The 15,406-nt window shown below is 49.7% G+C and overlaps 2 protein-coding genes across 2 annotated transcripts; both read left to right on the top strand.

Moving 5' to 3' along the window:
• Positions 1 to 1,788: 1,788 nt before the first annotated feature.
• Spem1 (spermatid maturation 1) lies at positions 1,789 to 3,018 on the top strand. Its single transcript, XM_013013287.1, has 3 exons — positions 1,789 to 1,932; positions 2,034 to 2,091; positions 2,315 to 3,018. Exons 1-3 carry the CDS (start codon positions 1,789 to 1,791, stop codon positions 3,016 to 3,018), a joined length of 906 nt encoding a protein of 301 aa, XP_012868741.1.
• A 3,149-nt stretch (positions 3,019 to 6,167) lies between these two features.
• LOC105983431 (chromosome unknown open reading frame, human C17orf74) lies at positions 6,168 to 8,450 on the top strand. The gene is made up of 3 exons (XM_013013286.1): positions 6,168 to 6,305; positions 6,460 to 6,517; positions 7,177 to 8,450. The coding sequence occupies exons 1-3, from the start codon at positions 6,168 to 6,170 to the stop codon at positions 8,448 to 8,450; spliced, it is 1,470 nt and encodes a 489-aa protein (XP_012868740.1).
• The last annotated feature ends 6,956 nt before the right edge of the window (positions 8,451 to 15,406 follow it).

Here is a 15,406-nt window from a genome sequence, read left to right as displayed (position 1 = left end):
TTAAAGCTGTCCCCCATCTCAGGGTCAGACCAACCTTCTCTCCTTCGTCTTTTAACCGGCCTACCCTCCCTGACAGCAGGGCTGAAGGAAAGGCGCAATGGGTGGAGGAGGGGGAAGGGACCAGGAAAAGAAAGGTTTCACAGACAGGTTGGTTGGGGAGAGAATGAGGTCAGCTGTACTGAGGAGCAGATGGAGGGGGCTGTGAGGACAGGGTTTGTTGCAGACACCAGCAAGAATTTGAAAGCAACGAAAGGCAACTGCCCAAAGGCCCCTGGGTTTGGCCCTCTATGGAAAAGGATATCAGGAAGGGTTTTCAATGGATACCAGGGAGCAAATGAATCCTCATGTGCCGTGTGGCTTTCTGTGTAACGCTAGTGCCAAACTTGAGTAGGGATAGGGTGCTGTCTTTCACTGACACACCCAGATCCAGAGACCCTGGTCTTGAGTCCCAGAACTTTGCCTCGATTGTCCTTTCTCCCACTTCCACTCATGGAAAAGTTCTTTTCTGGCCCTTCCCCATACCTAGTCTAGTTCCTGTTGGAACAACCATGCCCTCCAAATGCTAGCGACCTGGGCCCTGAGCCCTGTAGGCAGATGCCCCCAGTGAGGCATGGAGGGGGGCTGGGGGACCCCAAGATACAGCCACGGACTCCAATGCCTAGCCCCCCCCTCCCCACCCCCAAACAATCCCATGTCCCTATCCCAATCCTTTGCGGCTCTGTACACATTTTTAAACCTGGCAAAAGATGAAGACAATATTGTAAATATAAAAGTTTAACTGTTGGTGTGTCTGCTGTTATGTTAGAAGGTTGTTGGCATGGGGAGGAGTACGGCTCTCATTGTGACTGAGGCCTGAGAGGAAGAGGGTAAAGTTGACATGGTAATGGGATTGTCTGGAAGATTAAGACTTGTGTCCTTAACCCTAGCTACTCAGGATACTGAGGTCTGATAGTGAACGTTCAAAGCCCTGGGCAGGAAAGTCTATGAGACTCTTATCTCCAATTAACCACTCAAAAGCTGGGAGTGGAGCTGTGGCTCCAGCGGTAGAATGAAAAAGCTAAGGGACAGTGCCCAGGCCCTGTGTTCAAGCCCTAATACCAGCACCAAGACAAAAAACCCACACATGTTTTCAAACCTATTACTCAGGAGGCTCAAGCAGGATAAATTTGAGAGCAGGGACTGGGAAGGTGGCTCAATGGTAAGAGTGCTTGTCTTGCATGCAAGAGGCCCTGGGTTCATTTTCTCAGGACCACATAAGCAAAAAAAAGCCAGAAGTGGCTCTGTGGCTCAAGTGGTAGAGCACAAGCCTTGAGCTGAAGAACTCAGGGACAGCGCCCAGGCCCAGAGTTCAGGCCTCACAATTGAGAAAAAAAAAAAAAAAAGTTTGAGAGCAGCCTGAGTCTCAGCAGGCTGAGACTTCTATCTCAATATAAATAAATAAATAAATAAATCATGACCTAGGTCTGTACAGAGACAGGATAGAACCTGGTATAGTTCTACAGAAGGGGGCAGGGACTGGTGGAATTAGATGGCAAAAAGCCAGAGCCAATGGGCTGGTGCATACACAGCAAAGGGTTTGGCCTCTGACAAGGCCTGGCTCAGACTGGAGGTCAATCCTGGCTAGGCCCAGACTTTGAAAATAACCCCTTGCTACATTATGAGGGAAGGCCCAAGCATCATTGTGACCCGCTCACCCTCAGGACCCTCTGGGTCAGACAAGTAGACCAGTGGACACTGTGGGCACAGTAGGCTGGGGGCCTAAGGGCCCTGGTGGCCCTAGGGACCGCCATGGCCATGGCTGAGCGGCCACGGCCTGGGTGGGCCTCGTATCACAACCCTAACACCAACAACTGCCAGGACGTGGGCAACTCCATCTTGTTGCTGTTGGGCCTCGTCATCTGCATTAACATTGGCATCAATATGGTGACCCTGGTCAGGGCAAGGAGAAGTGGGAGGGTTCTGGAGGGATGGCTAAGGGCAGCCTAGGGGGTGTCAAGGACCTGCCTAGGGTCACCATGTTTTTCTATATCTAGCTCTGGAGCCGACTCCGTGTCGTCTTGCACCGAATATTCCATATCATTTGTGAAAATGGTAAGCAGGACTGGGGACTTGGGTAATGGGAGAACAGAAGCAATCTAGCTTTTACACACACTCTCTCCCTCCCTCTCTCTCTGTCTCTGTCTCTGTCTCCTGGCCTCTTGCTGCTCTTCCCTCTTAGGCACCATAGTGGCCCCCCTGTTTCTCCTCCCTTTTCTGCCTCCCCTCCCCTCCCCTGCCAGTCTCTCCACCAGTTTTACTTCTTCCCTGTCCACAGAAGCCACTAAATTAGCCTCTCCTGAGAAGCAAACCCAGCCTTCTGTCCATCTTCGATGCACCATGGACCCTGTGAAAATGAGCATGACCCCCCCACCCACTCGTCGCCGCCGCCGCCATCGGCCCTCTCCAGCACGACGTGCCCAGCAACCTGTAACTTGGGCCCCGGATAGTGATGAGGAGAAGCCCCCTCTTCAGCACACAGCAATCTGCTCCCACCACTGGGATGGCCCCAAGGACTGGGAAGGCTTCCAACCCCCTCAGGAAGTCTGGGAATCCTGGACTCAGGATACTCTGGAGCCACCATCCCAGACCATCCGCTTCCAGCCAACAGTGGAGGGAAGGCCCCTCAAATCAGAGCTGGGCCTAGAGGCCTATGTATACACAGTGAACCCCCCACCTCCCAGCCCAGAGGCTCTGAACCACAAAAATAATGGAGTGAGGATAGGGACCTGTGCTGAGGCTGAGGAAGCCCAGTCTCAACCTGCCCCATCTACCTTCTTGGGCCCCGCAATTGTCCCTGAAATCTCCCGGCGCTCCTCCTCAGGCCGAATAATGTATGATGCCCGAGATGTGAGAAGGAGGCTGCGAGAACTGACCCAGGAGGTAGAGGCCTTATCCCATTGCTACCCCTTTACTTCTGGATCCAATTCTGCCGAAGGGAAAAAAAAGGACTGGGTGTATCGTTCACTCAAAGGGAGGTAATGGGGGGAAAATAAAATAAAAAAAGAGAGAGTAGTTGGTGTGTGATAGTGTGGAAGAGGCAAGGCCCACAGAGAACCCAGAATCCCTGGTTACTAAGGAAATGTGTGAGTTGGGTGCCTCATCAGCCTCTTGCCCTCACAGGTCTTGTCTTGGACGCTCTCCCGGGTCCTCTAGTTTCAAGGCTCCTTCCTTCCTTCCTTCCTTCCTTCCTTCCTTCCTTCCTTCCTTCCTTCCTTCCTTCCTTCCTTCTTCCCTTCCTCCTTCCCTCCCTCTCTCCCTCCATTCTTCCCTCCCTCCCTTCCTTGCTTTTGTCGGTCATGGGGCTTGAACTCAGGGCCTGGGCACTGTCTCTGAGCTTTTTTTTGCTCAAGGCTAGTGCTCTACCACTTTGAGCCACAGCACCTCTTCTGATTTTTCTGGTGGTTCATTGGATATAAGCATCCCACAGACTTTCTTGCCTGGGCTGGCTTTGAATGGAGATCTTCAGATCCCAGCTTCCTGAGCAGCTAGGATTACAGGTGTGAGCCACTGGCACCCAGCTTGTCTTGTCTTGTCTTTTTCTTTTCTTTGTGCTCTAGGAAGGCCCCAAAATCCAGCACCCCAGGTACTTGTACACTAAAGAGACTCACATTCCTATGGCTCTAGCTAGGTCTGGGGCCTTGCTAGAGATCTGGTCCATGCCAGAGCCCATATTTAGGCTACAGCTCCAAAGAGAGTGAGGTTCTCTTAAACCCTGGTTTCTTTGGACAGAGGTAACTGAGAGGGAGGGTATCTAGGTCCTCAGAATTTCCCAGACATAACCTGAAGCTACGGTACCTTCTAGCAAGCTTGGAGCAAGAAATGAAATACTGGGACATTCTCTCAAGAAATAGCTCACCATAACATCACAGCCCTTTGTCACCTCCTGTCCATGTCACAAATTAGAGGTTGAGGCTCAGAGAGGCCAAGTGACTTGCTCATGATCACATAGACAAGAATCAAGTTCATGGCCTCAGATGCTGCTGGTAGATCCCTATTCCTGCTGGTAGATTTCCATTGCCATGCAACCAGCTTAGCCCACTGGAATATTTCACCTACACAGATTATCATGTGATCTCATCAGAATATTTCACCCACTGGGCCGCAAGGAAACTCAATCCCTGCTCCACTCCTGTCCTACTCCTAGAAGATTGGGCTCTTTTTTTTTTGGCCGATCCTGAGGCTTGAAATCAGGGCTTGTTTAGATGCTGCCCCTGAGCTGCTTTGTGCTCTAGGCTAGTGCTCTACCATTTCAGCAACAGTGCCACTTCCGGCTTTTTCTGGGTAATTTGTTGTAGGTAAGAGTCTCATGGACTTTTCTGACCAGGCTGGCTTTGAATTGCGATTCTCAAATCAGCCTTCTGAGTAGGATTACAGGTGTGAGCCAAGGGTGCCGGGTGGAAGGCTGGTTTCTTATGCACACACATATCTTGGGAACAAGTTGCTATGTGAGTACAACCAAGCTGAAGGAACTGGAACTTATCTTCCATACTACATGGATTTCTGGAATGTGAGCAGACCTGTGAATCCCTACTTCTTTAATTTTGCTGGTCCTGGTGCTTGGATTTAGGGCCTGAGCATTGTCTCTGAGACTCTGTGCTCAAGGCTAGCACTCTACTACTTGAGCCACAATGCCACTTCTGGCTTTTTCTGAGTAGTTGATTGGAGATAAGAATCCCTCTGAGTTTTCTGCCCTGGCTGGTTTCAAACCATGATCCTCAGATCACAAATGCCTGAGTGGCTAGGGTTACAGGAGAGAGCCACTAGCACCTGGCTATGTATTTGGAAGTTGATGGAAAATGTTCACTGGCCTGTCCTTCATATGCTGAGTAGTTTACTTTCTGAATGACTTGTCATCCTCAGGGTACCATTGTGAGACTCCAATGATGAACCTATTTTACATAAAAGACTCCTTTTGTAAACAATTACATGTGTTTTATACTTTGTTAATAACTTCATGTATTTTTTTTTTTTTTGGTCGGTCATGGAGCTTGAACTCTAAGCCTGCGTGCTGTCCCTGAGATCTTCAGCTCAAGGCTAGCATTCTGCCACTTGAGCCATAGCACCACTTCTGGTTTGCTGGTGGTTAATTGGAGATAAGAGTCTCATGGACTTTCCTGCCTGGGTTGGCTTTGAACCACGATCCTCAGATCTCTGCCTCCTGAATAGCTAGGATTACTGGTGTGAGCCACTGGTGCCTGGCCTGTTTTTTGTTTTTGAGACATGGTCTTGAACTAGACTGGTCTTGAACTCACTGAGTAACCCAAACTGGCCTAGATCTTGAGTTCCTCCTGGCTTTGTCTTCCTAGTGCTAGGATTATAGGCCTGAATTACGACTATACACTGGTTTCCTTACAGCTACCAGTTTTTCAACTTGGAATAAGGGTGGGTCAATGGGAAGAGAGAAACTGTAGATGGGGCTGGTCATTGATAGGTACAACAACCTAAGCAAGGAGGAATTCTGTCTCTGAAGCAACCAGTGGACTCAGGGACCAACAACACTTAGGGCTGAAACCCCTGGCCAGGAAAGGCTGGGCAGGGATATGTGCTAAAGAAAATGGTCAGGAGAGAGTAAGAATTGGCACACACAGGTGACCCCAGAAGAGAGTTTTTATTGAGACAAAGTCTCTAGGCTAGCTTAGAACTTGCCACCATGCCTCAGCTTCACAAGTGCTTAAAGTCGTGTGCCACCCAGCCAGGCCCCCAAAGCATTGCTGTTATGCATCTATCAGTTTCTCTAGTTGCTGGTCCCAAAGTAGGCAAACCTGAAAAGAGGAGTGAAATGGAGGAAACCCTTTATGGATGATTGTGTGAAGATTGTTTCGACTATAGCTACCATATTTTCTGATCAGGAACAAACCAGATGTGGGTTCCAAAGAAAGAGACAACTCTGGAATATCTGGGGGCTGGCTGTCATCAAGTAGAAGCCAATGAAAAAGATGGACCATGTAAAGGGACAGCAGAGTGACTAAAAGAGATACCACCTCTTCATTATGACTCTCCCCAACTTGCCTCATTATGACCTGGCTCCCTCCCAGGCTGGTAGGTATCTCCAGGTACTGGCATGAGTACAGTGTGGGTTGGGACCTGGTGGGGGGGGGTGGCCCAAGTGGCCCTAGGACCCCCCCACCATGGAAAACCAGCTATGGTATGATGCCCTGGGGTGCTGCAACCAATACCAAGAAAGCCCACAGGATACTGAGGACATCCTATTCCTGTTGCTAGGCCTCATCATTCTTGTGAACATAAGTGTCAATGTGGCAGCTATGGTCAGTGATGGTTGTGGACCATCCCAAGGGGTGAAAAGTGCTGAAGAGGGGAACAAGCCATAGCTTGTACCTCTACCTGCAGGAGTGGGATTGCCTGGGTCAGGGTGGGGGTAGAGAGCCTGACCTCTAGTCCCCTTTCTCCCACTACCCCCAGATATGGCATGGACTCCAGAATGCTTTAGACAAGATTTTCTATCGGATAAATCTCAAGCGTAAGTATTGCAGGTAGAGGTGTAACTACAACAGCCCTAGAAAATCCTTCCCTGGGGATGGGGTGGGGGAGAATAATGAAAGGAGTGACATTGATCAAGATGCATTATATTCATAAACTGCTTTGTTGGGCAGCAACTACTTAAAGATAATATATGATATATAGGAATCATATATATAATATATATGAATCATATATAGATAGATAGATATGAAACAGAGCTGAGCGCCGATGGCTTATGCCTGTAATCCTAGCTACTCAGGAGGCTGAGATCCCAGGATCACACTTCAAAGCCAGCTTGGGCAGAAAAATCCCTGAGATACTCTTATCTCCAATTAACCAGTCAAAAAAAACAAAACAAAACAACCACAAGTGGAGCTGTGGCTCAAAGTGGTAGAGTGCTAGCCTTGAGCAAAACTGCCCAGGAACAGTGCTCAGGCCCTGGGTGACCCCACCCCCACCTCAAAAAAGAAAAAGAAAAAGGAAGGAAGGAGGAAAGAGAAAGAAAGAGGGGGGGGAGAGAGAGAGGAAGGAGGGAAAGAAGGAAGGAAGGAAGGAAAGAAAAAGAAAGAAAGAAGAAAGAAAAGAAAGAACGAAGAGAGAAAACCCTGCCCCAATTCTGGCAATTGCCCTGGTCTTGTGAACTCTTGTCTCCCTCAGGTGAAGTCCAGGCTAGTAAAAGTCCTCCCAAAGATCCCCCAGCCACGAACAAGGACATTCACATTCGCTGCATTCTGGACCCTGTTCAGGTAAAGATGGCCCAACCCACACGCTGTTCCTCTTCTTCCTATCACCATCTCCGCCATCACTGCAGCCAGCACCGCCGCCGCCGCCGCCGCCGCCACCGCCGCCGCAGTCCCCACCACCGCTGCAGACACCAGCCTAAGCCCAAGAACACCAGAAAATTCTTCCGTAACTGCCCAGTCTCTTGTACCAAACCTCAGAGCCTCTGCAAGATGCCAGTGCCCTTTTATGACATGGAGGACCGAGACTCCTGCTCAGAAGTAGAAGACCCATGCTACTCACTTCCCAAGTACCCACAGAGGGCCTGTGGTAGATTCCATAAGCAAATGGCTCTGCCCTCCAAAGTGGGGCTGTGGGGCCGCCAGGGTGGGATCCTGGCCAGCCTGCCACCCCCCTCTCTCTACCTGTCCCCAGAGCTGCGTCGCTTGCCCAAGCGCGTGGAGGCCAAATCAGAGCTGAGGCTTCAGTCCTTTGGACCCAATTATTCACAGTCGCGACTCTGGGGCAATGTGGAGACAGAACAGTGGGCCTCATCCCCACAGTCTCCCCGCCGGCTTCCTCCTAACCCTACCTGGACCCCTGTAGGGCACAGTCCTTACTCTTCAAGGGGCCAGATACTGTATGATGCGTGGGAACAGCGCCGGCATGGCGTGGAAGGCTCTGATCCCTCACCTGCCTTTGTGTCCCGAAACTCTCGGCTGGAGAGCCAGGGCTGCCGGGATTCCATCCCTCATCAATCCCATCATCGAAGCCTCCCTAGCCATGCTCACGGCCAGTCCAACCGCAGCCCACACCCATCCATGGGACACTTGAGTTACAGCTCCCGGGATACTCATGAGGTCCGCCGCAGGGGGGCCGACTGGGCTGACACGCTGCCCTCTCGGCACCCTCTGACCGCAACTACCTCCCTTACAATGTTAGGTGAGACCACCTATCTGCGGGCCCCAACTGCTGGCTTAGCCTCCCAGCCTCAGCCTGAGGAAGCCCAGGCTGATGCTGCCCCACCCCCCACCAACTTCATCCCACTGAGCAGGAATCCAGGTGGCAAGGCAGGTTACCAGGTGTATGACAGCCTGGAGCTGAAGCGGCAGGTGCAAGAGAGCAGGGCTCGAGCCAACTCACTGCCTCCACCTTCCACCACAACTTCACGGCCTTCTCTACACAGGAGCAGGGCTGGGAAACTTAATTGATCAGAAGGCAGATGTGGGTGGTAAGGCAGAGCATGGGGAGAAGAATAAAGAAAAGGTTCATAAAACTGTGTAGTGTGTAGTTTGGAAGCGCCTCTCCTGCCAGCCTGGAGCCTTGGGCTTGGATTCAGGGACAATGTCCTACACTTTGTGTGTGTGTGTGTGTGTGTGTGTGTGTGTGTGTGTGTGCCTTAAACTCAGGCTTCTGCCTAATCTCTTGAACCACAGCTCCACTTCCGGTTTGTAGTGGCTAATCAAAGTTAAAAGTCTCACAAGTTTTCCTGTCTAGGCTGGCTTTGAACCTCAATCCCCAGATCTCAGCCTCCTGAGTAGCTAGGATTATAGGCCTGAGCCTTCTTTACATGAGGCTTAGCAGCCAGTTCTGCCAACAGTCCTTTACTGTGTACTGTCTTCAAACAGCTGCAGACTTCAAACCATGGGTCTCTGAGAGTACATTGTTTCTCCGATTTTCTGATCCCAAAGCAGGCTCAGAGGCTGTTTTGCTCAAGAAACAGGTCAGAAGCCAGAGATAAGAGTACATGAAGTTTATCTCCAATTAACTAGCAAGAAGCCAGAAGTGGAACTGTGGCTCCAATAGTAAGAATACCAGTCTTGAGTGAAAAAACTCCAGTGCCCAGGCCTGAGTTCAAACCCTAAGACTGGTGTGTGTGTGTGGTATGTGTATGTGTGTGTGTGTGTGTGTGTGTGTGTGTATGTGTGTATGTGTGTGTGCACACATACACCACACACACACACACACACACACAAAAATCAAGACCTTAGAGTACTAAGCAGATCAAGGCCTGTCTGTGGTCCAGTGTAACCAAGAAAAAGACCAAGGCTCTCAATTCCAACCAGGATTCTGAGGCCAAGGTTTTTTTCAAGAATGGCCAAGGGGTAAAGGATTCTAGATGCTCAATTGATACTGCCAGAATGGTAGAACAAGGACTATTTGAACAAGCTAAACAAATCAACACTGGGGAAACAATTGGGGTTAGTGATGGAGCTTAGGCTTTCAGGCCTGGTTACCAAGGAGCTCCACCTTGGCCCCCTTCCTTCTCCATCTCCCTCATTATGATCCCAACCATCTGTCCCATTATGATTCAATCCTTCTCCCCTCCCCCACCAGAGAAGTCCTGGTGGGTATGTGGGAACCAAGGGGTCCAGGTAGTCCTGGGACCCCAGGCTATGGGTGAGCCAGCCCACCATGGAGCCCAAGCATGCTCTGGCACCAACCCCAGGAAGTGTCAGGACTTAGGAGACTCAATTCTTCTGATTCTGGGCAGCTTCATCTTGCTCAACGTGGGGATCAATGTGGTGACTCTGGTTAGGACAGGGACTGGGTAACAGGGTTGAGGGAGCTCTGGTCTTTTATTGGTTTTTGTTTGGTTGTTTTGGTGGGGAGGGGGGTTTTGTTTTCTGATAGAGTTTTGCTATGTATTTCATGTTGGCTTAAAATTCTCCTGATACAGCCTCTTGAGTGCTGAGATTACCGGTGTGCACCCTTATGTTTGGCCAGGATTCCTCACTGGCGTGTGTGTGTGTGTGTGTGTGTGTGTGTGTGTGTATCTGTGTCTGTGTGTGTGCACGTGCATGAGCGTGCCCGCACATGTGTGCATGCCATGCATGCATGGGTCTGGGTGCTGTCCCTGAGCTTTTTTGTTCAAGGCTGGTACTCTACCATTTGAGTAACAGTTCCATATATAGCTTTTTGGTAGCTAATTGGAGCTAAGTCTCACAGAGTTTCCTGCCTGGGCTGGCTTGGAACCCAGATCCTCGGATCTGAGCCTTCTGGCATGAGCTACCAGCACCCAGCTGGCTCTCCAGTCTTTTGGTTGGTCCTGGGCCTGAACTCTGGGCCTGGGCGCTGTCCCTCAGCTCTTCAGCTCAAGACTAGTGCCACTTGAGCCACAGCGCCACTTGTGGCTTTTTTCTTTTTGCTTATGTGGTGCTGAGGAATCGAACCCAGGACCTCATGCATGCAAGGCAAGCGCTCTACCACTGAGCCACCTTCCCAGCCCTGTCTCTCCAGTCTTGAAGGGATGAAAGTAGGATGATTGCTGGGATTGTGGTCAGAAACATGTTGAGCTTCAAGACTTATCTGACACTGGACTCTTTCCCTTTTCTCTGCTTCTCTTAGCTCTGGAGGCATCTGAAGAGCTCCTTACGGATTATTTTCCATCATTTTTTCCCCAGAGGTGAGTGGACCCTGGCATGGGCTCCTGGAAATATGGTTGTCCCTTTTCTCTCTTTCTATCCCCCATAGCTTCTTGAGTCCCCAAGCATTGTCTCATTCCTCTTTCTTTGCAGCCAAGCAACCCAGCAGTCTAAGTAGCCGGCCTGTGTGCACGCGCTGCACTGCTGATTCCAAGAACCTATTCTCAAGAGTCTCTTCCCGCTTTCATCGTCGCCCCAGCTTCTTGCTCGGGCACACTAATCACCTTGAATCCTGGGAACCAGATAGGAATGATGAGAAAGTTTCTAGATGTGGCTGGATACCACCTCAATGTGTGTATGCTGGGGCTCCAACAGAGGCTCCCTGGGGACTATGGAAGGAGGAGATGATGGGAACTGGAGAAGCCTTTCAGGTAACAAACTTGAAGGACCACACATCTTCAAACGCCAGAACAGAGATTTGTTCCCAATTTCCAAAGATGAACAAGTTGGACATGGTTTCACCCTGTTTACCTCAAGACAGCAAGACTAAAGGCCCAGACTATGCCCCAACTTCTGCTCCTGCCCAGGCCCAACCTTACTCCTTAACCCACAGCACTGAGCAAACCACCACCCAGTCCCAGACCCACATTCCAGAGCATACCCCATCCCAAGTGCAGGCTCTTCCGAACACCTCAGCCCATCCCCAACCCGCCCATGCCCCAGCCCCTATTTCAGAACCTACTCACACCCTAGCTCATGCCCCAGCCCCTATTCTGGCTGATGCTCCAGCCCTACCTACCCCAACTCATGCTTTAGCCCATGCTCCACCTTCCATCCCAGACCATGCTCATAGCCAAACTCCCATCACGACTCCTGCTTCAACTCAAGAACAGACCAATACCCTAGCCCCTCTTCCAATCCAGGTTTCTTCCCCTACCCCACCCCAGGCCCCAGCTCCTACCCCATCCCAGGCCCCAGCCCAAAGTCCTGCCACAGCCCCTGAATATGTTCCAGCTCGCTCCCAGGGCCATAATCCAATCTATACCTCAGCTCAGACCTGGACCAACTCCCAAACCGACAGCCCTGAGCACACTTCAACCCAAGTCCCAGTGCATGGCCCTTCTCATCTAATTCATTCCAATGCTCAAAGCCTAGCCACTGCACCAACCTCTGCACTAACCTCTCCCTTAATCTGTACCCCAGCCCCAAACCCAGTCTGTACCTCAACCTCTACCCTAAAGCATTTCCTAACTTTTGCCCTAGCCACTCCTCCTGTCCTAACCTCTACCTCAGCCAGTGGCTCAGCACTAGCTAGGGGCACCACAACCACTCCAGCCCCTACTCCTGTCTCTGCCACCACCCCTAAACCCAACCTAACTCATATTCCTCCCACCTTGGCTACTTTTGGCTCTAGCCTCTCCACTGGTCATGTAGTCTATGATGCCCGTAGAGCAAAGCAGAATATGATCCATAAATGTGATCCCCAGAATGCTAGGTATCCTAGAAAGGAGTTGGGTACCTTCTCCCAGTCCCAAGAGGTGCAGGGCCTGGTAAGTTCTGGTCCATCTGAGAAGACATCAAAGCAACATGGTGAAGACAACACTGAGCCTCCTTCAGGATCTATACTGGGCTACCTTGAGTTGGGGAACATGGAATGGAAGATCTCAGAAGATGCCAAAGATAAGCCCTGCCAGCCCAAGACCTTCCCTTACTGCAGCTTCCATCCTTGCAGTTCTGAGAAGAAAGACATGGAAGCACAGGTTCCTTTCTACCCCAAGTTCCTGGTTTTCACCCAAGATGCTGCTGCTTCGAAACCTTGCTTGCATTCTCCAAGCACTACCCAAGGCTCAATGCCCACAACTCCTCCCCCATGTACTCTTTCTCTGCCACTTGTGCCGCCCAGAACCTTTGTCCTTCCTCAACCCAGCAACGTTCAGAAGCCCTCCAATTTAACACAAACACCAACCTCCAAGTCATCTCCATCTGTCCCTGCTTCCCACTTCCCCATTCCTCCTCAGTTCTCTACCAATCCCCAGCCCTTGAGCAAACCCCAATGTTCTGAGAGTAAAAGCATTACCCCAAACCATGGCCTTCAAAGGACCTCAGGCTTTTCAAAAGACTCCAGAGTTCCCAGAAACCTAGGCCTTACACAAAATTCAGATCTCCACAAGAAGCCAGGCCTTCCTCAAGATCCTTACCTCTGCAAGAATCCAATTCCTCCCCAGGACTCTCGGCTTCACAAAAATCCAGATACTACTAAAGATTCTGGCCTTCCACAGAGTCTAGGTCCTACTCAAGACTCTGGTGTCTTTAAGACTCCATGTCATACCCAATCCTCTGGCCCCTACAAGAACATAACAGTTACTCAAACTTCTGTACCTCAGAGGACCCAGGGCTGTATGCAGGATTCTAGGGACTATAGAAATGTTGGGTTAAACCAAGACACTGAAATCTACAAAAGTCAAGATCTTTCCCCAGCAACTGACCCTAAAAGGTCAGGCCATTCTCACAATTCTGGGGGTTACAAGAGGGCAGGCAATGTCCAAGATCCAGGAGTCTATAAGAACATAGGCTGTACCCAAGATTCTAGACCACAGAAGAGCTCAGGCCTTACCCAAGACTCTAAAGTCATCAAGAGCTCAGAACTTACCCAAGAATCTGGTCACCACAAGAGCCTAGGCTTTGTCAAAAGATCGTGCCTCCATAAAGGCTCAAACTTCACTCAAGACTCAGGGGATTACAAGAATCCAGTCCTTACACAAGATTCGGGAGTCTACAAGATCCCAGGTCTTACCCAAGATTCCAATCGTCACAGAAATGTGGACTTTACTAAAGCCACTGAAGTTGAGAAAAGATTGAACTTTGCTCAAGATGTTGGAGTTTATAGGAACCTAGAACCTAGCCAAAACTCTAACCTCCACAAATGTCCAGAAATAAATAAATGTCCTAGCCTTTACAAGGACCTAGCACATGTTCAAGACTCTGGCCTTCCCCAGAATCTAGGCCTTACCCAGAAAGCAGGCCTCCACAGAGATTCATGCCTTGTCCCAGATCCTGGCCTCCACAAAAACCAAAGCTGCCTTCCAGGTGCCAATTCTGCCCAAGTTTTGAATCCACATCAGACTCAGAAACCAACATCTTCCTCAATCAAATCCTATATATATGAAATGCCTCTTCAGGAGGAGGCAGAACAGCATGTATCCTGGTCTATTCCAGACAATCAAAATCCCTGCCCTTCAAAGGCCCAGGCAATCTCCACTAACCTGCACACCTTCTCTGAGGTACCTGTACTAGTGGAGTTGAAGCCATCATCCTGGAAGACAGGCAGCCAAAACTGGGTATGCCATCCTGTGGATACAACTCCTTCAACCTGCCAGAACTATCACCAGGTGTCTATGCCACCAAAAAACAACTGGAGGCCCCATTGCCCTGGACCAGGCACCCGGGCAGGGCATGTGGTCTTTGATGCCCGCCAAAGACAGTTAGCAGTGGGCAGGGATAAGTGTGAAGCTCTATCTCCCAGGCGCTTTTATCAAGAGGTACCCAGCAACTCAAGAGAGACCTTCAAAGAGTGGGGAAATCAGAATGTGATGAGGACCTTGCGTAAAGACGGGGCAAATGTTCATCAAGAATAAAGAGGCAAGAGAAACGTTCTGTTGTTGTTTGAGGACATTTATCTTAGCCCCACCCAACCCCGATGCTGACCACTCACAGAGCCTGATAAAGACTGGAACTATAATGTCCCTGCTTCTTCTCCATAGCTCCATAGCCAAGTCCATTATCTTTCAGGCTCTAGAGTTGCACTTTCAATATAGTAAGTAGCCACTAGCCAAATGCGTCTACAACAATGTCAATTAAAATTTAAAATTCTGAGTTGAGTATGGTGGCAAATGCTTGGAATCACAGCACTTAAATGGCTAAGGTAGAAGGATCAGAGATTGAGGCCAGCTTGGGTATGATAGGACCAGGCAAAATTAAGCAGATAATTTTCTAAATAAAATAGGGTACATAGCAAGACCTTGTCTCAAAAAAAAATTGTTTAGCTGGGTACTGGTGGCTCATGCCTATAATCCTAGCTACTCAGCAGGCAGATGAGGATCATGGTTCAAAGCTAGCCTGGGCAGAAAAATCCCTAGGAGACTCTCAACTCCAATTAACCACCCAAAAACTGGAAGCAGTGCTGTGGCTCAAAGTGGTAGAGTGCTAACCTTAAGCAAAAATAGCTCAGGGACAGTACCCAGGTCCTGAGTTCAAGCTTCACAACCACCACCACCAACAAAATATATATATACATATATATTGTTATATAATACAATATTATATATATCTATATCTATATCTATATATATCAGCCTCATGTACATTTCAAGAGCTTAACAGCTCCATGTGGATGTTGACTACTGTGTTTGAAAGCTTGGATTCAAGATATTTCCATCATAGAAAAGTCCCATAGCACTGGAAAGCAATGCTTTAGAGTTGAAGAAGTGTTCAACATTCCCCAAACCTTGTCCTTTTTTTTTTTTCCCTGACGCTTGAACTCAGGGCCTGGGCACTGTCCTTGAGCCTCTCTGTGCTCAAGGCTAGCACTCTACCACTTGAGCCACAGCGTCACTTCCGTCTTTTTCTGTGTATGTGGTACTGAGGAATGGAACCCAGGGCTTCATGAGTGCTAGGCAAGCAGTCTACCCACCACTAAGCCACATTCCCAGCTGAACCTTGTTTTTTTTTTTTTTTTGGCCATGGGGCTTGAACTCTGGGCCTGGGCGCTATCCCTCAGCAATTCAGCTCAAGGTGAGCACTCT

Source organism: Dipodomys ordii, unplaced genomic scaffold (assembly GCF_000151885.1).
Source record: "Dipodomys ordii isolate 6190 unplaced genomic scaffold, Dord_2.0 Scaffold19, whole genome shotgun sequence".
Classification (NCBI taxonomy): Eukaryota; Metazoa; Chordata; class Mammalia; order Rodentia; family Heteromyidae; genus Dipodomys; species Dipodomys ordii.
The sequence above is the reverse complement of the archived record's forward strand: the minus strand, read 5'-3'. Positions and strand labels throughout refer to the sequence as shown.